Here is a 25977-nt window from a genome sequence, read left to right on the forward strand (position 1 = left end):
TGGCATCAGGGAGGAAATGGTTCTTAGTTGTAACCTCTATGTTTAGAAACCCCTGGTCATATTTAGGACATGTGACGTCATTTCCATCCTATGTGTTTGTTATTCCCTTAGAAACTATGTGAGTTGTTGAGTCTCTCACGCATTTCCTTGTAGGCTTTGTCTTGTCTTCTCTGTTCTCTTTGCGGCCTTCTGTTATAAGAATTTAGTTAGTTTGCTTACAATGAGATGGGAAAGGTGCCGCACTGATATCTTGACTCATCTCCATAAGTGGGTATGTGTGTCGCCTTTCACTTCGTATGGTGTTTTTTTCCAATCCCTGGCATATATCTCATATTTATTTATTTATTTGCTGCATTTCCTTTTCTCGCCTCTGAGGGGACTCAGAGTGGTTTTCAACATAATAATGGCAAAATTCAGTGCTGTTCATACAAGTGAAAACCAAAGCGTAATATCTAGACAGTAACATATAACTATAAATTAGACACATTAACCATCTTAAAATATAAAGCATAAACAACATTTAGACATTAAAACATAGAAATAAAACATCGTAGTACAAGCATTAAAATCACATAATCCAAAAACATAATCCGAAGCCATTCCAATTGTTGATTGCACATATTCCCTATTCAATTCCTGCACTCCTCACTGACCAAAAGCTTGGTCCCGCAGCTATGTCTTTGCTCTCTTTCTGAAGATGAGGAGGGAGGGGGCTGATTTAATCTCACTGGGGAGGGTGTCTACAACCAAGGGGCCACCACCGCAAAGGCCCTCTGTCTTGTCCCCATCAATTGCACCTGCAGCAGTGGCGGGCCCAAGAGCAGGACCTCCCCAGCTGATCTTAATGCTTTAACTGGCTCATAAAGGGAGAATCCAGGAGAACTCCCTAGCTGCAAACCTGTGTCTTCAGGGGGAATGTGACCCCATCCAGCACTAGGCTTTAACCCTATACCCTGTTCGGCCTTTCAACTGACCAGGAGTACCTCTGTCTTGTCTGGGTTCAGTTTCAATTTGTTTGCCCTCATCCAGACCGTCACAGCTGCCAAGCACCAGTTCAGGACCTGAACGACCTCCTTAGCAGCAGGTGAAAAGGAGGAATAGAGCTGGACGTCATCTATGTACAGATGACATCCAACTCCAAAACTCCGGATGATCTCTCCCAGTGGCTTCATGTAGATATTAAACAACATGGGGGAACAATACTGGAACCTGCAGTACCCCACAGGACAAAGGCTACAGGGCCAAGCAGATGTCCCCCAACAACACCTTCTGGGAATGACCCTCCAGGAAGGACTGGTGCCACTGTAAGACAGCACCTCCCAGACCCATTCCCACGAGGTGTTCCAGAAGGATACCATGATCTACGGCAGGGGTCCTCAAACATTTTAAACAGAGGGCCAGGTTACAGTCCCTCAAACTGTTGGAGGGCCGGATTATAATTTGAAAAAACATGAATTAATTCCTATGCACACTGCACATATCTTATTTGTAGTGCAAAAAAAACCCTTAAAAACAATACAATAATTAAAATGAAGAACAATTTTAACAAATATAAACTTATTAGTATTTTAATGGGAAGTGTAGGCCTGCTTTTGGCTGATGAGATAGGATTGTTGTTGTTGTTGTTGTTGTTGTTGTTGTTGTTGTTGTGTGCTTTCAAGCTATTTCAGATTTAGGTTGACCCTGAGCGAGGGCCAGGTAAACGGCCTTGGAGGGCCATATCCAGCTCCCGGGCCTTAGTTTGAGGACCCCTGGTCTACGGTATAAAAGGCCACGGAGAGATCGAGGAGAACCAGCAGGGACACACTCCCCCTGTCCAGTTCCCGGCGTAGATTATCCACTAAGGCGACCAAGGCTATTTCAGTTCCATGACCCTGTGCTGGATCCAGATAATCAGTTTCCTCCAAGAACACTTGAAGTTGAGAGATCACCACACATTCCATGACTTTGCCCAAAAAGGGGAGATTGTAAATTGGCTGAAAGTTGTTCAAATGAGTGGGGTCCAGTAATAGTCTTTTCAGCAGCATCTTTTATGATGGCCTCCTTTAGGCCCGCTGGAATCTTGCCTTCTTGTAAGGAGGCATTAACCACCACCTTCACCCACTCTGCCAACCCCTGTCTGGCTTCCTTTGCCAGCCAGGATGGGCAGGGGTCTAGGAAGCATGCGGTTGCATCCCACTGTGTAGAATGATTTTAATAATAATAATAATAATAATAATAATAATAATAATAATAATAAATTTATTACCCACCTCTCTCATCAGCTCAATGCGGGGCATAACATAGTTAAATACACCTATTAAATCACATAATAAAACATAGTTAAAAACTTTTGGAATGCATGCTATTGTATAAGCGGACCTTATTCGTAAGTTAACAGTGGATTTTGGGGCCAGACTTATGGATCGTTCTATGGAGAAAGGAGAGAGTCAACTACCATTGTGTTGCTCCTGTGGATAGATAACAGTTTCCGTGTTGTTTTCCCCCTCCTTCCCACCTTGTGGATGCCACAGGCCGTCCCGACCTGCTCCCTTGCACTCCTCCTTCTTTCGAAGAAGCAACCACGGCTTCCATTGCTACGACACTCTCCTCCACGTCTCTCTCCGTCCCTGAAAGGTCTCCTTCAGAGTCTTCAGAGCAGCCCCGGTATAGGTAAGAGTCTTATTTGTGAAATGCTAGCGGGGTCTCTTGCCCTGCAACTTGGATAAGGATCACCCAGAGTGTCAGCTGCTGAGGGGATGGGAGAAAGGAGACAGATCTTGAGTTAAATCTTTGAGCTTGAAACGAACCTTGGCCCCTTGTTGTTTTTTTTTCACAGGCGGCGTACACAGTCTTCCGAGCATGATGGAAGGTGAGCCAGAGCTGGCTGTGCGATTCCAGACACTGTGGTTCCCAAAAGTGACTTTTCCCAAGTTCTTGTTATTGTGGTGTGTCCTCGAACAGTCTCCCACATTTATCATACAGTTTCCTTGGCCAGGTTTCATCAGAGGCCAGGAGAGAGTGAGACTTGCCCAAAGTCATCTAGTAGGTTTCCATGGCTGAATGGAACTCCCTCAAGAACTACTCCTCCATGCTCCCTCTCTTTCTTCACTTCACTTCACTTTATTTCTTAATTAGTCACTCTCCACCAAGGTGCTCCGAGCGACTTACAATTTATACTCTACTCAAGCTCATTATGGGAGACCCTCTACATGTTACTTGGTTATTTGAAAATTTGATTAGTACAGACTCTGTAGGTCCTCCAGTGCAATGCTGATGATCAACTTCTGCCATAAAGTTGTTCTGAAAGATCTATTTATTATTTATTTATTTGGGGTACTTCTACCCCGCCCTTCTCAACCCCCGGGGGGACGACTCAGGGCGGCTTACAAAAAAGGCACAATTCGATGTCTACACAAGATACACATACATACAAAACAGCAGTTAAAACAATTATCATAGTTAAAAACAATCGGTACATAACACAATCAATAAAACTAATCTCATGCTCAGCGTTCATCTTTCAGAGTTCCATAATTCCATTCTGCTTAGTCAATTCCTGTCCATCGTCAAAGTCCTTTCTTTATCTGCCAGAATGTCCGAATGCCTGGTCCCAAATCCAAGTTTTCAATTTTTTCCTAAAGGAAAGGAGGGATGTCGCTGATCTAATTTCCCTGGGGAGTGAATTCCACAGGTGAGGGGCCACCACCGAGAAGGCCCTGCTCCTCGTCCCCACCAATCTCACTTGTGATAGAGGCGGGGTCGAGAGCAGGGCCTCCCCAGAAGATCTTAGACTCCAAGGTGGGATGTAGAGGGAGATCCGTTCGGACAGATACACTGGGCCGGAACCGTATAGGGTTTTGTAGGACATCAGCACAGCTCTGGGCCTAGGGATTCCTAGAGATGCATTCTTTTGGCCTTTTTCTTCCTCAGGATTTCCTACTTTTGGCAGGGGTCCCAGCTGAAAGTGGAAGGCAATATTCCTCCGCCCCGAATCACATGCTTTCTTTGGCCCCAAATCTGTAGGTCTCGGGAACAGATCCGGGGAGAAGATGAGCTCCAACAGATCACGGTGGAGCTGAAGCCCAAGTGTGACGTCGAGATCGCGATACCCGACATGGCTGCCGCAGGGTGAGAATGAGAGTATCCTTTTGCCTCGTGGCACCCATTTTGCATGCAGAAGGTTCCAGATCCAGTCCTGAGGCTGAATCTGGCCATCCTGGGCTCCCAATATGTCTTTTCAGGTGTTCTCGTCCCTTTCCTATTACACCAGCATTTGGGGGTTTTGCACCAGCATCTACAGGTTCTCTGGTGCAAACAGATAAAAGCAGTAGGTTTCCCTATTTTTGTGGGTGTCCTACACCCTTAACCCTAGTCAATGTGGAGAGCCAAGTGTCATATTTTAAATAGCTCCCTTTTCAATGCAGAGACCCTAGACTTCCTTCAAGGGTTTCTCTGGACTAGAAAGGTTTGAGAATAGTGAGGATGGGTCAATCTGCAACATCCCTGCAGTGTTTCAAACAAGTCTCTTTCGAAGAGAACTAGATAGGGGCCCTGCTTGTTCTCCTGGACCTCTCTGCGGCATTCGATACCATCAACCACGGTATCCTTCTGGGTTGTATCTCTAGGATGGGGCTTGGGGGCACTGTTTTGCAGTGGCTCGGGTCCTTCCTGAACGATCGGACCCAGATAGTGGGTCTGAGTGTCTCCGGTTCAACTCCCTTCATGGTGGCCCGTGGGGTCCCTCAGAGTTCAATTCTGTCCTCCATGCTGTTTAATATTTACATGAAACTGCTGGGAGAGATCATCCGGAGTTTTGGGGTTTGGTGTCAAATCTATGCAGAAGACAGCCAACTCTACTTTCCAAGAATGCTGTCCTGGTCCTGAACCGATGCCTCCTCCAAATAAAGGTGAATTTTCCCCAAGGACCTCCAGAATTTTTTGCTGGACATGGGGGCTCTGTGTGCCAAGTTTGGTCCAATTCTATCTTTGGTGGAGTTCAGAGTGCTCGTTGATTGCAGATGAACTATACATCCCAATACCTACAACTCCAAAATGTCCAGAACAATTCCCTTCAAAACCCACCAGTACTCAAATTTGGGCATATCGAGTATGCATGTCGAGTTTGGTCCAGATCCAACATTGTTTGGGTTCATAGTGCTCTCTGGATGTAAGTGAACTACAACTCTTATGAATCCCTCCAAAGGCCTCCATTATTTTTTGCTGGTCATGGGAGTTCTGTGTGCCAACTTAGTTCCAGGTCCATTGGGTGAATTCTCTCCAAACCTCCCTAGTATTTTCATTTGCTGATCAATTTCTCTGTTCGCTGTGTGCCATAGAAAAGAATAGGAAAGGGTTAAGGGAGAGGCAGTGGACGGGGTCATGCAAATACCACACCAATGGAGAGAGTCAGAAACACTGGGATGTTTGCTGGGAAGGAAACAAATAAAATCTAGGATAATTTTTTTCCATATGAAAGCCTTCACTTGGGTGGGGGGCAGTATGGGGTTTGTGGAGGACATTGTCAGGGCTCTTGGACATGTTCATGGAGCTCTCTATAACCTGCAATGTCATGGGGCGGGCGGTTTAGTGTCTCCTGAGTAGTGGGAGCTATAGCTGTTTGTGGAGGCAGGAGCTTGTCTAAGTGGACACCCCAGTCACATACACACATACATATTTTCACTTTTATTATGTGTATAGATAGATGGTTGTCATAATCAGGCCTTGAATGTTTGCCTTTTTGTGATTGGGATCCGCCCTGAGTCCCTTTGGGGAGATAGGGCGGAATGCAAACAAAATTTTATCATTATATTATTATTGCCACAAGGAACAAAGCTGGAAGTTTTCCACTGCAGAGATACCTCTTTTTTTTGCTGCTGGAATCCCCATCACCCCCCCACTCTTTGTCCCTTTTGCAGGGATACTGCCTCTGTCGCGTGTGCTGCCGCGTTACCATCTGCAATGGCAGAAGTGGAGACAGCCAGCCAGGCCTCCGAACCAGCCAGCCAAGCTTCGGACGAGGAGGAGTTGCCAGTCCCAGATATTTATTTTGTAAGTGAACCTTTAAAAATATATACTTTCTTCTTTTCGGTACCCCTTTTTCAGCTTCATCCTCGAGGGGTCAAGATGGAGACCAGTCAGGGAGCCTCAGGACGAATGGACTCAATTTTTTTGATTCAACATGAAATTATCATCCCTTGATTCGTTCATTTCATTTAAGGGTCTTGGCTGGCCCCAGTTCCTTTATTTATTTAAAATATTTCTATTCCACCCTCTCACTGTGAAGAGAACACAGGGCGGATCATAGGACACATATACGGCAAACATTCAATGCCGTTATACACTGACAAGACAGACAGCTGTACCAAGATAGGGGTATATATAGGCTTTTCCCATCTTTGGCATCTTGGAGGCTTGTGCTTGGTTCCAGCGATGGGGGGTGCTGTCATTCTGTTTTCCCTGTTGAAGAGCTTTGTTTGTAAAGTTCCTCCTTGATTGAATTGCCAGCATTTCTGGCATTTCCTTATGAGTGCCTAAAATACCTCCCAGCTTTTAAAGCAGTACCTATTTATCTACTCACAATTGCCATTTTTGATCTGCTAGGTTGGTAGGAGCTGGGCTGAAGGCCAGGAGCTTACCCCGACCTGGGCTTTGAACTGCCAACTTTCTGATTAGCAAGGTTTGCTGCAGCTGGTGGTTAACCTGCTGTGCTAAAGCCTGGCACCTTTGAGAGTATGGGGAATACATCATCAGACTAGGATTCTGGGAGGTGTAGAAACATTTCCCAAGCTCCAGTTTCCTTCCTCATGGGTTGTACAACAGTTCCATGAAGGATCAATGCTATGGTTGTTCTGGGAATGGTAGGCAAATTGATTCATTTCCTTCCCACCTCTCCCGCAGGTGGACACAGGTTTGGAGGAGGAGGTCTAGGGAGACCGAGACGGGGAGTAAGTCAGCCAGGGGTGTGCTGTGCATGTGTGTGTGTGTGTGTGCTGTTGAGACGGGTGGGAGGGAAGCCATCTTGGGCCCGGTTCGTTCTGTTAGCGCTTGGCAAACACAAAGGGAGTCCCAGAGGGACGGAAACAAGGCTGTCATTCATGGATACTTTTTAAATCTTAAAAATGTTATTTAATCTGTTTTCAGCAAGACAGATTGCATTAGGCACTTTCAGAGAAAGAAGGATACTCACAAACCCAGTATTTATTTTATTTCCTGTATTTGTACCTTGCCCTTCTCACCCTGAAGGGGACTCAGAGCAGCAATAGGCAGCAATTCGATGTCATATCAACAAACATAATAGAAATAAACATATACATTAAAAACATTCAATTAAAAAGCAATAGTAAAAGGTAAAGATTTCCTGTGACATTAAGTCTAGTCACATCAAACTCTGGGGGCTGGTACTCATTTCCATTTCTAAGCCAAATAGCCAGTGTTGTCTGTAGACGCCTCCAAGGTCATGTAGCTGGCATGACTGCATGGAGTGCTGTTACCTTTCCACAGAAGCGGTACCTATTGATCTACTCACATTTGCATGTTTTCAAACTGCTCAGTTGGCAGAAGCTGGGGCTAACTTCTCGGACTCGAACCCCCAACCTTTCGGTCCGCAAGTTCAGCAGCTCAGCAGTTTAACCCACTTCGCCACCAGGGGGCAATATAAACATTAAAACCAGTTATTAAATCCAAACAATTTGAAATCATAATCAAGGCCATCCCAGTCATGATTCTACACATTCCATCTTCACTTATTGCACTGCATTTCTATCCAAAGGCTTGGTCCCAGAGCCATATTTTTAATTTCTTTCTGAAGGTCAGGAGGGAGGGGGCTGACTTGATTTCGCTGGGGAGACAGTTCAACAGCTGAGGGGCCACCACTGAGAAGGCCCTGTCCCTTGTCCCCACCGACTGCACCTGCAAAGGTGGGACCAAGAGCAGGGCTTCTCCAGACGATCTTAATCTCCAAGGTGGTTCATAGATGGAAATACATTCAGATAGATAAGCTGGGCCAGATAAGTTGGGCCAGAACAGCCACTGCAGATTAATTCAACCAGAGAAGTCAGCCATAGCAGAGCACCCGATGAACCAACCTGGACAAGCAGATTATTTGAGAACACAGAAACCCTGGACCAGTCTACCATCCATCATGACTACACAGAGAAGCCATTGAAATCCACAAGCATGTGGACAATTGCATCAGAAAGGAGGAAACCTTGAAAATGAACAAAATCTGGCTACCAGTATTAAAAAACTCCAAAATCAGGACAGTAAATAAAGAGCAACACTCAAAAAACAGGGAAATTCCAGACAGGAAACAGTCAGAGCCAACTAACACCTCCCAACAAAGGGCCCCCCCAGGCAGCAACCAGCCATGCTTTGAAGCTGCAAGGCAATTCAGTGCTAATCAAGGTAGCCAATGGCAGCATTCACACTTGCCTCAAAGAGTTCTTTCTCCCACACTGGACATCATTCCACAGATATATAAACCCCATTTGTCTAGTTTTCAACAGATCTCACAACTTCTGAGGATGCCTGACATAGATGTGGGCAAAGCCTCAGGAGAGAATGCTTCTGGAACATGGTCAGACAGCCTGGAAAACTCTCACAGCAACCCAGTGATTCCGGCCATGAAAACCTTCAACAATACATGTTTATGTGTATTTACACCCCGCTTTTTCTCTCCATGAGGAGACTCAAAGCAGCTTACATTAAAAAAAAATACAATTGAAAATCTACAAATATAGAAACATTCAAATGGAATTAAATATAATTAGGATTAAAATCCATAAAAGAGATTCAAAACTGTTTTGGCCTCCTGAGCCATTCTGGAGACCTTAGAGAAGTTGGGAGGGAAGTGAACAGACATATCTGTACGCTCCAGGTCTCAGCGGAAGGAACTTGTTTGGAGTGCTGCTTTTCGAAGGCATTAACTTTGAATAAAAAGGCGCTTGGTGTGGCTTTGAGATGCATGAGAGTTTGAAAGTGGCCCTTTGCTTGTCTGCTGTGGTTTGAGGGCACTATCAGAGGATGCTTCTAGGGCAGGCATGGGCAAACTTCAGCCCTCCGGGTGATTTGGACACCAACTCCCACAATTCCTAACAGCCGGTAGGCTGTTAAGAATTGTGGGAGTTGAAGTCCAAAACACCTGGAAGGCCAAAGTTTGCCCATGCCTGTTCTAGGGATTTCTAGATCTTTTGGGACCACTCTTTGGGTATCCTCAGACCAAACCTCAGGTGATTTGGTGGCATTCGGTGATGTCCACAATTGTCAGGAACTCCATACTGTACCATGCATGTCTTGTCTATGGGAAATCCTGATGCTGTGAGGCTCTAGCCAAAGCCTTCCTCTGCCGCTGGGCTCTAGCAACATCCTTTCCTCTGGACTTTGTCTCCCATGCTCATACATGCTCACCCTGTCCAGCATCATTATCATTTGTTTATTTTTCTTTCGCCCTTTCTCATCTTTCTTCCTTCCTTCCTTCCTTCCTTCCTTCCTTCCTTCCTTCCTTCCTTCCTTCTCCCCTCTTTTTTTCTCCCATTCTTCTTCATCCTGCCGCATCCCTCACTCATCCGCATCCAGTTCACAGACGGAAGGTACTGGATTTACTCCCCTCGCCTGCGCAGGCTCCGGGCCACCTCAGTGTCCTCTGAGGATGTAAGTGTACTCGCCAGCAAATACAGCTGGCTTCGAAAGGCCTCTTTGAACGCTAACCTTCTACTCGAATTCCCGTGGTTCTATCCCATTGGATCCTGGATTTTGTAGTCTTTTCTAGAGTTCTTAGGATGACAGACACTCCTCTTCTGCTTCTGTTTTTTTCTCCTTTTTCTTCTGCTAAGGCCCATTCTGCAGTGTTCTTATATCCCAGGAGCTGATTCCAGGCTATCTGCCTTGAACTGGATTATAGCAGTCTCCACTGCCATATAATCTGGGAAATCAGATAATCTGGGATCAGATCCTGGGTTGTTCCATGCCAAGTGGTCTAAACCTTTCCACCATCCTGTCTCCAATTTTGTTCAAATTTTAGAGAAAATTTTGATCTACAAGATTGATATGTTTTAATATGTCGAAGGGTTTCATGGCCGGAGTCACTGGGTTGTTGTAGGTTTTTTCAGGCTATGTGGCCATGTTCTAGAGGCATTCTCTTCTGACATTTCACCTGCATCTATGGCAAGCATCCTCAGAGGTCGTGAGGTCTGTTGGAACTAGGAAAAAGGGTTTATATATCTGTGGAATGACCAGGATGGGACAAAGGACTCTTGTCTGCTGGAGCTAGGTGTGAATGTTTCAGCTGACCACCTTGATTAGCATTTGATGGCCTGGCAGTGCCAGCAAAACAACAGAGAGGAAACAATCTGGGACATCTAATCACCTCTCAACAAAAGATTGCCCCAGGCACTGCCAGGCCATCAAATGCTAATCAGGGTGGTCAGTTGAAACATTCACACCTAGCTCCCGCAGACAGGGGTTCTTTGTCCCACCCTGCTCATTCCACAGATATATAAACCCTTTTTCCTAGTTCCAACAGACCTCACTACCTCTGAGGATGCTTGCCATAGAGGCAGGGAAAATGTCAGGAGAGAATGCCTCTAGAACATGGCCATATAGCCCGAAAAAAACTACAGCAACCCATTGATATGTTTTGTTTTGCAATGTGACCTTATTTACTCAGGTCAAAGTATGTTACATTTTGTGCATTTATACATTATGCTTTATGCATTGTCATGGACCATTTGATTGGCCGCTAAGATGTGATACTTGCTGGATTCCAGAACAAGTTATTGCTTTTGTACCAGCTCCATCAGTGACATCATCTGGTCGGCAATATAGTTTCACTGAAATCATTCTCTTGCAGATCAGTGATCCTTTCAGAATGATGAAGACAAGCTTGGGAACCTGCAGTAAAAAAAACTCACAATCAGGCTTGAGATCCTGCAATAAAAATGCCCACCGTGGCTGTTACTGCATTTATTGATTTATTTACAGCAGCATTTCTCAACCTTGGGGTTGAGGTCCCTGGAGGGTCATGAGGGGGTGTCAGAGGGGTCAGCAAAGACCATCAGAAAACACAATATTTTCTGTTGGTCATGGGGGTTCTATGTGGGAAGTTTGACCCAATCCTGTCGTTGCTGGGGTTCAGGATGTTCTTTAATTGTAGGTGAACTATAAATCCCAGCAACTACAACTCCCAAATGTCAAGATCTGTTTTCTCCAACTCCGCCATTGTTCACATTTGGGCATATTGAGTATTCGTGCCAAGTTTGGTCCAGATCCATTGTTGTTTGAGTCCACAGTGCTCTCTGGATGTAGGAGAACTACAACTCCAAAACTCAAGATCAGTGCCCACCAAACCCTTCCAGTATTTTCTGTTGGCCATGGGAGTTCTGTGTGCCAAGTTTGGTTTGATTCCATCGTTGGTGGAGTTCGGAATGCTCTTTGATTGTAGTTTAACCTTCCTAATGCCGCAACCCCTTAATACAGTTCCTGATGTTGTGGTGACCCCCAACTATAACATTATTTTTGTTGCTAATTCATAACTGTAATTTTGCTACTTTTATGAATCATAATGTAAATATCTGATATGCAGGATGTATTTTCATTCACTGGACCAAATTTGGCACAAATACCCAATACGCCCACATTTTAATACTGGTGGGGCTGAGGATTGATTTTGTCATTTGGGAGTTGTAGTTGCTGGAATTTATAGTTCATGAGGGGTCCCGACCCCCAGGTTGAGAAACACTGAGCTGGAATAACAGTAATGATAAGTTGTTCTGGAATCCAGCAAGTATCTTGTCTTAGCAGCCAATAAAATGTACTAGCAGGACCATAAATGCACAAAATATAACATACTTTCACCTGAGTAAACGGATGCTTAATGGTTGCATTGCAAAACAAATACGTATCAGTCTTGTAGAGCAATTTTTTTCTGTTTCCAATGATACTATTCACAAGTATATTCAGGTAGACTCTTTTTTAATAATTGGTTTTGAACTTTGGTAAATTTTATCATTTGTGCTGACAGTGTCAAATTTGAAGAGATCCTGCAGGGTGGTTATAGATGCTGGATAGTTGCACTTTTGTTTATTTATTTATATACCACCCTTCTCACCCTGAAGGGGACTCAGGGCGGATTACAGAATACATACTCAGCAAACATTCAATGCCGTTAGACATAACAGGGCAGACAGACAGATAGAGGTATGTGTCTCTGCATTTTTTTCCAACTTCAGCATCCTGGAGGTTATGCTCGATTCCAGGGGGGTGATCTCACCTCATGCTCTATGATCACATACTTTCCTCTTGTTCTTTGATCACTGACTTTTTTTATGATGCTGTAGAATACCTCCCAGATTAAGCAGTCCCTAATTTCTCTACTCACAGCTACAGCTTTTTTTGAACTGCTTAGGTGGACAGTAAGCTGGGCTGAAGATCAGGTGCTCACCCTGACCCGGGCTCGAACTCCCAACCTTTCGGTTGGGAAAGATAAATTGCTGCTAGTGATTAACCAGCTGTTCTAAAGCCCGGCCCAAATCTGGCAGTATTATGTGTAGCACAAGCATAATGGTTACAAGTTCGTAACTTTGTTTGCATGGCAATTGTTGCAATCTGAATATTGGTCAAAATTTGTCACAACTTTTGATGCACACTTTGAGTCAACTTGTCTGACTAGATTTTGCATTCATAATGTTAAAATTCATTTCATCGGAATCAGCAGAAAAAAACTGTACGGGGTCTCAACTTACTAGCCATTCTTATAAATTAGTTTCAATTTTATTAGACCCCCAAAATGGCATTTTGTTAAATGTCATGTACATGAAGCCTGACTATCCTTCAGGTTAGAGAGTCTAGATCAGCAACTATTGCAGTTAGAGACCTCACATTTTGGTAAACTTAGTTTAACGCCTGATTGGCGCTACAGCTAAAAGTTGAACAAAACTGGAGAACATAATGGTGGGAACTTCTTTTGTTTTAGACCACTTGGCATGGAATGACCCTCCTGGGATATAAGGACAATATAGAAGGGGCCTTAAGTCCCTCAGCCGCCTCTCCCAGGATCCCATGGGATGTGAAACAGGGCCACTGAAGTGGAATAATCAGAGAGAAAGCTGAGTTATGGGCCCTTTGCAAGCTTTGAGCTAAACTACGCTGATATTCTTTGTTAAATCCCACCCCTGACTGATGCTGCACCAGCAACCCCAACAAAACATCTCCAAATTTGAATTTCAGCAGATTAAATTTTAAGATGTTCCTTGCTCTTAATTTACAGAGAGTGTTTTTTTTTAAAAAAGAGAATTGCATTATTTCTTTTCAAACATTGTGGGTAGGGGATGATGTCCAGTTGTCGTTCAAAGCTCCCTTCCCTGTTTAGAACAGCCCTTTGCTCAGCCAATACTAATAAGATAGCAAATTCCAAATTAATAGATTATGCAGTCCAGTTGGAACATTATCCAAAGAGCCTTCTCATCCTCCCAACGAGTCTTGAAGGAAGGATCTTCCTTATTTATTTATTTATTTACAGTATTTATATTCCGCCCTTCTCACCCCGAAGGGGACTCAGGGCAGATCACAGAACACATATATGGCAAGCATTTAATGCCGATTATACAATGACAAGACAGACAACAGATAGGGGTATATATAGGCTTTCCCCACCTTTCTGCATCTTTGGAGGCTGTGCTCGGTTCCGGCCACAGGGGATGCTGTTGCATCATCGCCTTGCCAAAGAGCTTTCTTTGCTTTGCAAACTTCCTCTTTTTTCTGACCGAAACGCCATACCTAAAATACCTCCCCACTTTAATGCAGTTCCTATTTATCTACTCACATTTGTTTTTGAACTGCTAGGTAGGCAGAAATTGGGCTAAAGGTCAGGCGCTCACCCTGACCTGGGCTTCGAATTGTCAACCTTCCAGTTGGCAAAATTTATTGCAAGATTTTACAATCGGAACAGACTCATACCGGGCAATAGGGTCCCTTAGATAGGCTAAAAAAACTAAGGGTTACATTTGGAGCCTTATCTATTCAAAGGAAGCAGCTGGCGAACACATGGTGACTTGATCAGATACAAACCGAGGTGAGAGAGTTGGCTGTGAGTTTCAGGCTTCTGCTTTCTCTTCCCTCTTTCCCATTCCTCTCGCTTCCCCTTTCTTTCTTGACTTTGTGCTCTTTTTTCCCTCTTCTCTGTCTCTCCTTGCCTCCTCTCGCTTTCTGCTTTGCCGTCCAGCCGCCGACAGATGAGCGGAGCTGGGTCTATTCTCCTCTCCACTATAACACTCAAACCCAGTCAGTCTCCGACGCAGAGAGTGATACAGTAAGTGGCTTTCCTTTTTTCTAAAACGTGCATGGGCTTTTGGGGGCTGGGAGAAGGCTGGCTTCCCAGGGATTGAGTTTAACCTGCCACTGTTGCACCCCAGGCCTGAAGCCACCTATGACCACAGCACCACACAAGAGTCCAGAGTATAAGCAAACAGTTCGTTGCAAAAACACATAAAAATATCTAAAAAAAGAAGGGAGAGGAATAATCCCAAAACAGGTTTAGCAATAGGTGATAGCCACACAGGAATCCAAATGTCTCATAAAAATCCAAATGTAATACAGTCCAGGAATAGCCAAAACTCACAAGTACAGCATGAATCTATAAACAAAAGCTATACTTAGAAAAACTTGAGCAAGAATCATAAAGTAAGAATATAGAAAACTTCCAGGATACTTGAATCTAAAACCAGGACTTGACACAAGCCAACTAACTTTAAGGTAAACAACTGGCTGTTAATAAGCACTCATTCGTTTCCCACGAGTTTTCTCTCTTTTCCACGTCATCTCTTGGACCTACAGAGCCGGTTCTCTGATCTAATCTGTAAACGAAGACTTTTGCTTATTTCTGTAATACCAGGTGCTTTCCCTTGAGAGTTTTCCGTTTCACTTAATTCTTCACTCAACCCCTTATCTAATGATGTTGTTTCTAGGTCCTGTGACTGACCTTGGAGCTCAGCACTGTCTGAGCCAGTTTCATTTCCCTGACCTGAATCTACATCACTTTAAACCCCAGGAAATCCCACAATCCCTTCTGAATCATCAGTGAACCCATCAGCCCCTGGCTGCTGATCTATAGCAGCCACAAATTTGTGGTGTATTTCCTTGTATGCTGCCTTTGCTACTGGTTTTACTGATGCAAACATTTGAGGAATCCAAAGGCCACATAGCATTTTTTAGGAAGGCGAAATGAAGTTTGCCCATAGCTCCAGAATGTCTCATCACAACACTATGTAACACCATTTTTGTTCCTGGGTTATGAACGTCATTTCGTAATTAAAAACATGGGGAAAGTGTATTAAACTGGCAAAACTTTGTTTCTGTGGGAGGGAGGGACATCCGGCAGCACGTTTTGCTCTAGTTTTTCAATGAATCTCTCATGAAGTCTCAACCAATTCAACCTAGTTTGTGGCAACCATAAAAATGAAGTTTCTGGAGGACCGCACAATTAAACAGGAAATAAGACTTTCTAACCAGGAATAGAACATTTTCAAATGTTGTTACATAATGTAATTTGGGGCAGCCACATATTCCATTTGGCCACAATTGTTAGCGTCAATGGATATTCTAGAGCAAGTATGGGCAAACCCAGGCCCAGGGGCCGAATGCGGCCCCTTGGGTTCTTTTCTCAGACCCTCCTCTCTCTCACCGTCCTATCCTTCCTTCCCTCTCTCTTTCCTTCTGCCTTCCCTCCCTCTTTCAACTTCCCTTCCTTTCCATCCTCCTTTCCCCTCTCTTTCTTCTTCCTTCCTTCTCTTTCCTTCCTCGGTACCACCCTCCCCCTTTCTCCTTCAATCCTTCCCTTCCACCCTTTCGTCCTTCCTTCCCTCTTTCCCCCCTCTCGCCATCTTTTGCCTTCCTTCCCTTTTGTCTTTGCTTCCTTCTCTTTTCCTTTGTCCTTCTCTTCCTTCCTTCCATCCTTCTCTTCCCCCATTTCTTCCGTCCTTCTCGTTTCCCTTCCTTTCTTCCCTCCTTCCCTTGCTCCCTCTTTCCTCTTTTTGCCTTCCCTTCCTCACTTTCATCCTTCCTTCCTTTTGTCTTTCCTTCCTTCTCTCTTTCCTTGTCTTTCTCTTCCTTCCTTCCCCCTTCCCTTCCTTTGCTCTGTCCTTCTCTTCTTCCCTTCCTTCTTTTTCCTTCCTCCTTTCCTTCCACCCTTTCATCCTTCCTTCCTCCTTTCCCTTTTGTGTTTCCTTCCTTCCCTCTTTCCTCCCCCCTTCCCTCTCTCTCTCTTTCTCCTTTCATCCTTCTCTTCCTCCATTTCGTCCTTCCTTTGTTTTCTTTTTCCTTCCTCCTTCCTTCCTGCCATCCATCCATACCCGGACAGCCAGTTCTCCTAGCAGGGAGTGCTAGCATGTGGCCCCCGGTTAGAAAGTTTGCATATGCCTGTCCTTGACGGGACAGTTTGGTCCTTCCCCCAAAGTGGTGGGTAAATTTGGGCCCACAACCTTTTCTGTTCCAATTGTGGATTCAAAGTTTGGTGATTTTTGATCAGTGTAGATTTAAGAACCATTTTCCAGTGTTGGCGAGATAGCAAGCCCATGCCTCCATGCAAACAGAAGAGCCTCAAACAGATGCTGTTTGAGGCTCTTCAACTGGTATTTCCCCCTTCAAACTCCCCGATTCTCCACCTTCCGCTAATCTCTTTCTCCATTTCTCTCTCACAGTAACTTCTATGCAATCCCCAACGGCGACCCAAGAGGAGCGCATTCATTCCGACTGCCGCCCCGGATGGAGGCATTCCTTTTTGGCCGAGCCTGCCATCATTCGGATGGGAGGAACAAGAGGACTGAGTGAAAAAAGCCAGGTGGCGCGTCTCGTTCTTCCTGCCATTCTCCAAAACGTGTATTTATATCCATCCCAAATCAGGGCCCTTTGGGACGCCTGAAGCTGAGCCGGGCGGCGGACTTCTGGGCCAGAAGGCCACCTTTGCCCAAAAGTGCACTACTTATAGCTACCTATCTGTATGTGATACTGTGAAGCTCCTTTTGCTTTCCCTGCCGCTTTGTCTCCAAATCATGTATTTATTTCATTCCTCTTTGCCTTCTTACCTATCTGCGAGAAGGCAAACGTTTAGGCCTGCCTGGGGCTTGCTGGGTCAGGGAGCTTTGTTGAATTTGTCTCGTTTCCTGGGAATTCGAGTGGAGGAATTATCACACGGGGGAAAAATGGCCACCCGTTTGGAGAACCAGCAGGTCCTGGGTCCATTAGAAACATGGAAGAGCTTTGAAATGCACAACCGAAGCTTCTCCAGCATCTTTTGGGATGGAGTTTCCTCTCCAAGGCAAACAAAACACACACAACAAGGATTTGGTTGCCTTCCTTTAGTTGAGGAAGGAAGATAGAAATCCTGGCAAATATCAAGTGGCATCCGGAGGTGGATCAGAAGAGAAACAGTCTTCCTGTGCTTGCCATATTCAGTCCACAGAGAGCCACGGTTGTCCCTCCTGAGGGCATGTTTTCTTCACCGTCTTCCTCAAACTGTTCTGCGGCATCTCCTTTGGAGTGGAAAAGGCTTTGTTTGGATTGGAAGAGAGGGCTAGAGCGAACCAATTTCGAATGAGAAATTCATCATAGTCTTCCGTTTTGTGAAATGCGCAGCAGCTGCTTTCCAGACGTCCCCTCACATCTGGAGGGCTGTACACATTCCTCATCCATGAGAATCCAGATTGGGGGAGTTTTCCTTGAAAGACGAGGCAGATTGCTTCTCCCTCCAAAAAGGCGAGATGAAAGGAAATCTTTTTGTTTGGCTCAAGGTCGGCTTCATCTCGACATCGTTTTCTGCCCCTTTTCAGAGCCAGGGGATGAGAAACTTCTCTTTCCTCGATGGGCCAAAATGAAGCAACCTTTGGCGATCCAAATGGGAAATTGGAAAGGGATCCTTTCGCTGTGCATTTCATCACAGCTTTGGGGTCACATTCAGTAAGAGAAAGGGAGCCCTTGGAGAGACAGAACGTGAAGCTTTTTGCCCTTTTCCCAGTTGAGATGAAAACACCAAAGAAGCAGGAGAGAGGCTCATTTGGGTCAATCTGGAAGGCACTTCTTTTTGGCGGCAATAAAGCACTGCGAAGATCCGGTGTTGTCAAATCTACAAGGATGAGGATAATAATTACCCTCCTATTATTTTTTCAGTTTGAGAAGAGCAATGAAGAGGGGAATGCGTCTGCCTCATTGTCCAATGGAAAGCAAGAACGTTTGCCCAGATCCTTGACGAATCCAGCCAGCTTTTCTCTCACAGCCGCCCCCATTAATGCAGCCAGGGTTTGGGATCGAGTCCCACCGAGGGGTGCCTTCCCTTGGACTTTATGGCTTTTTCAGTGGAAACCCCCTTCCAACCCCAGCCTCAGAGGGCTGCCAACCTTTCTTCCTTTCCCAAATCCCCAAAGGAAGACAAATCCGTTCTCAGGTCGATAGGGGAAAATGATGTTGCTGATTGGACTACTTTAGACGTCTACATTAGACCCTATAATGTATATATCTATACCTTGTTTTTGGTTTTGTTATGTATACACACATATGCGCTCTCTATGTATATGGTTAATTTGTCATAGGTTTCATTGTCGTTCTCATTGCATATTTGTTTTGGAACCTCAGTACTCCATGTTTGACGTGTGCTTTGTACAAAGAATGTATAGGATTCATGTACCAGAACAGGGCAGCGACTCAGTCCCTGAACTGGATTTTCCTTGCAAATGGCTTTTTTTTTTTTTTTTGTGGAGAGGTTGCCTCCCTCTGCCCAGAAATACCGACCGTTGTGTATACCGCTGTGTAGTCTTGGATGTAAAACCAGAGGCTGTGTATGTCTCTCTCTCTCTCTCTCTCTCTGTATGTGTTATCTACCCATAACATATATACACAGAAATGCATCCCTGTATAAATGGTTCCTTTGCTGGGTTTCTTTTCTTCCCCTTCTCTGTAAATAACATAGGAACAATGTGATGCTTAAGTCTGGATTTAGGGAAAACTGCAGCTTTCCTATTTTTGGACTATGCTACCCATCATTCTGGTTGTGGAATATGGAAAGGATTGTCCCAGACTCTGCCTACCTCCAGCCTGAACTCCATAAACACTGTAGCTTTTTAGGCCTGAAGTTGCCTCATCTTCCCAACTGTTGGTCCCAAATGATATGAGGAGGGTGGGAGTTGTAGTCCAATGCATTTGGGTGAATCGGCAGCATTATCCTACAGATGTGATGGGCATAGATGGGAGTTCAGTCTTTGTTTATTCAAATACTAGCGCATACATAAGCGTGCGCTTCCTTCCTCTTCCCTCCAATCTCCCTTCTCCAGCTCTGAAGTTTTTATAAGACACAAGCTTAAGGATTGCGTTCTTCCTTCTCCAGCTTGCTTCCATCTTTGAGAAGGCATCCCTTGGAACGTTTCCATAGCAATGCCAGGGCCCTCCTAGAGTGCCTCAATGACAACCTTCTATCCCTCTTCAATTTGTCATCCCTGTCTCTGATGTTGGCTTTCAATCTGTATACTGCCCTCTTGCGGTTGCACTGCAGGTTGAGGCTCATGGGCCTACAGCGTAGGTTGTTTCAAAACTAAGGCAAAAAAGAAAAGAGGTGGGTTCTTAAAAACCTGTCAGTATTTTAACTTAGACCATGAAGGGGAGGTCTGTCCAAGTTTGGTCAAGATCCATCAAGCCATGTATGGGCCTTTGAGAAACAAATTTATGCATATCTTCCATTGGCCATCTCTCGCTTTGATGTCACCTTTCTATCTCTATACTGCCCTCTTGTGGTTGCCTCTGAAAGTGGTGCCTACATACATTCCCATGTATTCGTTTTGAGGGCCCTACAACTACCCAGGGTTGATTTTATTTGCATTGAAAACCCACCAGTGTTTCAGTTTGGATCATGAAGGGGGCATGTGCCCAAGTTTGGTCCTGATCCATCAAACCGTTTAGGAGCCTTTGAGGAACAACCATATATATATATATATATATATATATATATATATATTCACTTAGAGACTTACGGCCCCTTTAGTGGCGATGGGAGGACATTTCGCCATATCTTCAAGGGTATCTAAAATTAGGAACGGGCCACTCCTTGTTGCCAAAATAAAGGATGTGGCAGGAATAGAAGGCAATATTAGGAGACGCAAATGGGTTACTTTCATTGTTTTTCCTGTGTAATTTATTACCAAGCGCTTATTTAAGACAAATGTCTGTGTTTTCCTCCTCTGCCTGGCCGTCTGTAGACAATTGAGGTTTCTTTCTTCCCAAAAAGACACATTTCCCTTTTTGGGGGGGAGACTAAAACAGATGGAGCCTGATCTGGAATGGTGCAATTTCTGCATTGAAATCTGTTGGGAGAGAAGTCTCGTTCCTCTTTGGACATTCCTTCCCTTATTTTATTTTTGGGGAAATAGCCAATAAAATAGGACCGTGAAATCATTTGAGGTTGTGCCTTTTCTTCCCTGGTCGTTTCCCTATCTTCAAGTGTATGCTGCTGAAACCACCCTTTGTGCAGATAAATGACCTGGGTTATTTAAGCTTGCCTAACGGATGCCGGAAAAGATAAATCATATCCTATACATCACTATTGAGCTTGATCCAGAAGCCTTGAGACCAGGCATAGGGTTGCCTTGTGTACCTATATCGGGAAAGGGGCAAGATAATAATATACTTTATTTATATTCTGCTCTATCTTCCTGAGGGGACTCAGGGCAAATTATAGTACACATATGCAACAAACATTCAATGCCGTTACACAATTAACAAAGACAGTACATAAACAGAGGTAAAGGCTTCCCATCTTTTTCCATCTCCAGCATCTGGAGGCTGTGGTTGCTTTGTTGTTGTCCATAGACATTTTCCTGATCGAATTGCCGGCATGTCTGCATGCCGGCAATTCCTCCCCGCCAAAGCGGTACCTATTTACTCACATTGCTGTTTTCGAACTGCTAGGTAAGTAGAAGTTGGGCTGACGGTGGGAGCTCACCCCAACCCATGCTTGAATTGTCAACCTTTCGATCAGCTAGATTTTCTGCTGCTCGTGGTTTAACTCGGTGTGCTAAAGCCCGGCCCTAATAAATGTACTAGATGCCCAATTATCTGACACTCATGGGGATTGATTGATGCCAAATAAATGTCATATCTGGTTGCTTGAGAGTGATAGTTCTACTTGCATCCCATAATATACTATCTCATAAACTCTGGATTGACTTGATGTCCATATTGTAATCCAGTAATTAAACGCCGATGAAGACAAACTTCATCTGACAAAAGTTTTGCTGAGTTTATTTAAAATATTATTTCTTTGGTATTTTTTTTGTGCCGGTTAGAATCATAGAATCATAGAATCAAAGAGTTGGAAGAGACCTCATGGGCCATCCAGTCCAACCCCCTGCCAAGAAGCAGGAATATTGCATTCAAATCACCCCTGACAAATGGCCATCCAGCCTCTGCTTAAAAGCTTCCAAAGAAGGAGCCTCCACCACACTCCGGGGCAGAGAGTTCCACTGCTGAACGGCTCTCACAGGCAGGAAGTTCTTCCTAATGTTCAGATGGAATCTCCTCTTGCTTGAGATCTTAGAACAGCGGTTCTCAGCCTGTGGCTCGCGACTCCTTTGGGGGTCAAATGATCATTTAACAGGGGTTGCCTAAGATAATCAGAAAACACATATTTCCAAGATGCTGCTTCAGGCAGTGTCCTCTTCCCTCTCACTCTTCCTGCCGGACCTTCACTTTGTGCCCTGAGGAGGGAGTAGCCAAAGGTCTGGAGGAGGAGGAAGAGCCCAAGAGAGGCCCGGTGAGCCCAAGAGGGGGGCAAGACTAAGGGACCCCCATCCCTCCTGTGTTTCAGGAGGCTTTGGTGACTCCAAATCAATCCCAAGGTCATAGAATAATAGAATCCCAGAGATGGAAGAGCCATTCAAATGCCATCCATTCCATCCTCTTTCTGCCTGCCTTTGTGCAGGAAAAGCACAAACAAAGCCTGTGTTTTGCAAAGGATGGCACATCTCCACTGTGAAATAGATGCAGTTTGGGCCCCAGAGCGCCTTGCCTCCGTGAGGGAAGCATGGGAGTTTTAGTCATGCAAAGCCGCCAGCCAGGAGGGAGGGAGGGAGGAAGGAAAGATGGATGGATGGAAGGAAGCGGCTGCACCTAGGGTCTCAGAGCATTGAAGCAGCACAAAGAAAAGGGGCCAGGCTGTCATATATTTTATATAGATGACATAGGAGCAACATTGGTCAGTAGCTCCTGGCATTGGAAGTGTCTTTACCAGGTTTCAAAATTGTAATGATCTTAGTTTTCCTCCATAATCTGGGAATCCGTTTGTGTGCCAAGCATTTATTGTAAAATTTTAAAATCCAGTTTTCGGCTTTGGGGCCAAAGCGTTGGATTTGCTCCATCATTAAGTCATCTTTCTTACTTAAGTAAGTATGTAAGTCATCTAGGCCAGGTGCTTTACCCGTTTTACATAGCTTAATAACTTCTCTAGTCTATATAAATAAAAATGTCATGTCCGTTTGTGGGATTAACGTAACTCAAAAATCACTGGACGAATTGACTCCAGATTTCAACACAATATACCTATCAGGCCAACGAGTGACCATCGCTCATAAAAATAATAATCTTATAATAATAAACTTTATTTATACCCCGCCACCATTTCGCCAAAGGGGACTCTGGGCGGCTAACATGAGGCCAAGCCCAAAAATAATACAGCAAAGTTAGACACAAAACAACAGAAAAATTGCATCACAACAAAATACATAAAGTAACAAAATAAACTGCAAAATAACAGAATAAAAAACACAAAGGGTGGGCCAAATGTGCAAAATAAAAAAGTTAAAACATTAAAACCCTGGGTGAGATAGGAATTGAAAAAGTGTATTTATGAGGAAAGAGCCCAAAAAAGAGGATCAGTGGGGTTTGGCCTTCATTAAGGACAGGGGAAAGTGCATCATGAGAACAACAAACAAAAATACTGGAAAACACAGCAGAAGGGACTTAAAAAGCCAAAAAATAAAAAATACATTACAACGCATGCGCAAAACCATAATAATAATAATAATAATAATAGTAATAATAATAATAATGCTTTATTTATTCTTCGCCACCATCTCCCCAAGGAGACTCGGGGCGGCTTACATGAGGCCAAGCCCAACAACACCAGTAAAACAACAAAGCAGCAAGCAAATAAAACAGTACAAATAATATAACTAACATATAAGCAGTAACACACAAACTTTTAAAACACTATGGCCGGGCCAGATGTAATAGATTAAAAAATTAAAAACAAACACTGGGTGTGAACAAAGGTAGGGTATATCTAAGTAGGGAGGTTTTAAAGGGTAATGTAGAGAGATCAACCCAACGGGTAGATAAAGTACTTCTGAGGACATTTTGCAGGGAATTGGTCAGAACAGGGCATTATTTCCTTTATTCAGGGAAGGCACACTGGAACAGCCACGTTTTCAGGCTCCTCCTAAAGACTACCAATGTGGGGGCTTGTCTGATATCCTTGGGGAGTGAGTTCCAGAGTCGAGGGGCCACCATAAAGAAGGCCCTCTCCCTCGTCCCCACCAATCGCACCTGCGAAGTGGGCGGGAGCAAGAGCAGGGCCTCTTCAGATGATCAGAGAGATCGCGTTGGTTTGTAAACAGAAATGTATACACATATACACAAATATATACACACATATATGCATATATACACACACAAAACACATATACACAGACTGGGCCACAGCAACAAGTGGCAGGAAACGGCTAATAATCATAATAATATATAAGATTGTACTAGGTATGTCTGTAAGTCACTGTGTTGAGTGTAGAGTCCAGCAGATCAGGGTCCAAATCCAAACTCGGTTGCAGAAGAATTGCAGGACAAGTCACACTCTCTCAGCCTCAGTGAAAGGCAGACATCTGGATTGATCGTCAGTCAAGAAAAGCCTATAGAAAGGCTTCCGTTCAAAGGCAAGAATGTGGAGCGAGCTTCAGAGAACGCAGCGGACAGACTCTCATGTAAGATTTGATTGTATTGTGATTGGTTTATAGCATGTATAGGCTAACCCAGGCCCGGGGACCAGATGTGGCCCCTTGGGCTCTTCTCTCAGGCCCCCCTCTCTCCATCCTATTCTCTCTTTCCTTCTTCCCTCCCTTCTTTCCCTCTCTCCCTCCTTTCCTTCCACCCTTTCGTACTTCCTTTGTTCCCTCTTTCCTCCCTCTTTCTCCTTCCTTCCTTCCCTTTTGCCTTTCCTTCTTTTCTTTCCTCCCTCCCTCTTTTCCTCTCCCTCCATTCCCTTCCACCCTTTTGTCCTTTCCTCCTCCCTTTCCTTCCTCCTTTCCACCCTTTCGTCCTTCCTTCTTTCCCTTTTGTCTTTCTTTCCTTCTCTTTCCTTCCTCCTTACCTCCCTTTCTCCTTCCATCCTCCCTTTCCTCCCTTTCCCCCTTCCTTTTCTCTTACCTTCATCCTTCCCTTTCTTCCTTCCATCCTTCTCTTCTCTTCCGTCCTTCCTTCCCTTTTGATTTTCCTTCCTTCTCTCTTTCCTCCCTCCTCACCTCCCTCCTTCCCTTCATTAACTCCCTTTCATCCTTCCTTCCTTCTCTCTTTCCTTTCTCCTTCCATTCCTTCTTTCCATCACCGGGCAGCCAGTCCTCTTAGCAGGAAATGTTAATACTGCCCCCAAGTTAGAAAGTTTGCCCTGCCTGGTTTATAGATTTGTAATTTGGTTGGTTTAAAGGTAAAGGTAAAGGTAGTCCCCTGACATTAAGTCCAGTCATGTCTGACTCTGGGGTGTGGTGCTCATCTCCATTTCTAAGCCGAAGAGCCAGCGTTGTCCGTAGACACCTCCAAGGTCATGTGGCCAGCATGACTGCATGGAGCGCCGTTACCTTCCCGCCGGAGCGGTACCTATTGATCTACTCACATTTGCATGTTTTCGAACTGCCAGGTTGGCAGAAGCTAGGGCTGACAGTGGAAGCTCATGCCGCTCCCCGGAATCAAACCTGTGACATTTCGATCAACAAGCTCAGCAGTTCAGTGGTTTAACCCACTGCGCCACCGGGGGCTCCTTACAAGTGCAAAAAGACTCGAATTTAACCCAGAATTTAAGAACAAGCGATTCCTCATAGTCGGTGTCCTGTGAAGTATTCCCATTATCCCCAGCAAATGAAGTTCATTAAAGGGCAAATAACTGATGATGCTGAAATTTCCTCTTAGGATTATAATGGACTCATAAAATAAATATGTTTTGGTTGCCAAAAATACCCCAAACCCTGGTAAAAAGGTTATAAAATATCCCCTCCATCTTTGAATTTCCCTGATATTGGGAAACTGGTAGTGTTAGTCTCTCAATTCTAGGGCTTTCTAAGGTGTTCTTTATTTGGAAAAAAATGAAAGGGAGGCAGGAAAGAGAAAGAAAAAAAAGAGGAAAACAGCAGTAAGCAAAGGGGGAAAGGCGAATGAAAGAGAATGGGGTGGGAAGAGGAAAGAAAGCAAGGTATGGAGTGGGAAAGAAAAGGACAGGAAAAGGGAGGGAGGGAGGGAAGAAGAAGGAAGAGTAAAAAGAAAGGTATGAGGGAAGGAAATGGAAAAGGGGAATAAGGAAGATGAAGGAGAAGAAGGAAGAAAAATGGAGAAAGGTATGAGAGGAGGAGAGGAAAGAAGGGATGAGAAAGGAAGGAAAGGAGGGTTTTTTATCGTGTCAAGCAAATTGAGAATAGTTATAATGTATAGAAAAACCACAAACAAAGCTCAAAACTTGGAATTATGCTAAATTTCCTTTGAACAGAAGCTGGCCACTTTGAATGTCTCTGGTGTTGCGGTGAGAAGGCAGGGCTCAGGCTGCATTGTAATCAGTGGTCGGTGGTTTGCTCTTCTCCACACTCGCAAATCGTGGACTCCACTTTGTGGCCCCATTTCTTAAGGTTAGCTCTGCAACTTGTGGTGCCAGAGCGCAGTCTGTTCAGCACCTTCCAAGTCGCCCAGTCCTTCTGTGTGCCCAGGAGGAAATTT

The 25977-nt window shown here is 44.6% G+C and overlaps 1 protein-coding gene across 1 annotated transcript in view; it reads left to right on the forward strand.

Moving 5' to 3' along the window:
* The window catches only part of PIP5K1C (phosphatidylinositol-4-phosphate 5-kinase type 1 gamma), a 51072-nt gene extending 30666 nt beyond the window's left edge, over positions 1-20406 (forward strand). Inside the window, 7 exon segments of the mRNA XM_060785115.2 lie at positions 2514-2652; positions 2819-2851; positions 4006-4110; positions 5898-6030; positions 9556-9630; positions 14198-14284; positions 16671-20406. Coding sequence (XP_060641098.2) covers positions 2514-2652; positions 2819-2851; positions 4006-4110; positions 5898-6030; positions 9556-9630; positions 14198-14284; positions 16671-16673 — 575 coding nt within the window. The 3' untranslated portion in view covers positions 16674-20406.
* Positions 20407-25977: the final 5571 nt, after the last annotated feature.

This window comes from Anolis sagrei, chromosome X (assembly GCF_037176765.1).
Source record: "Anolis sagrei isolate rAnoSag1 chromosome X, rAnoSag1.mat, whole genome shotgun sequence".
NCBI lineage: Eukaryota > Metazoa > Chordata > Lepidosauria > Squamata > Dactyloidae > Anolis > Anolis sagrei.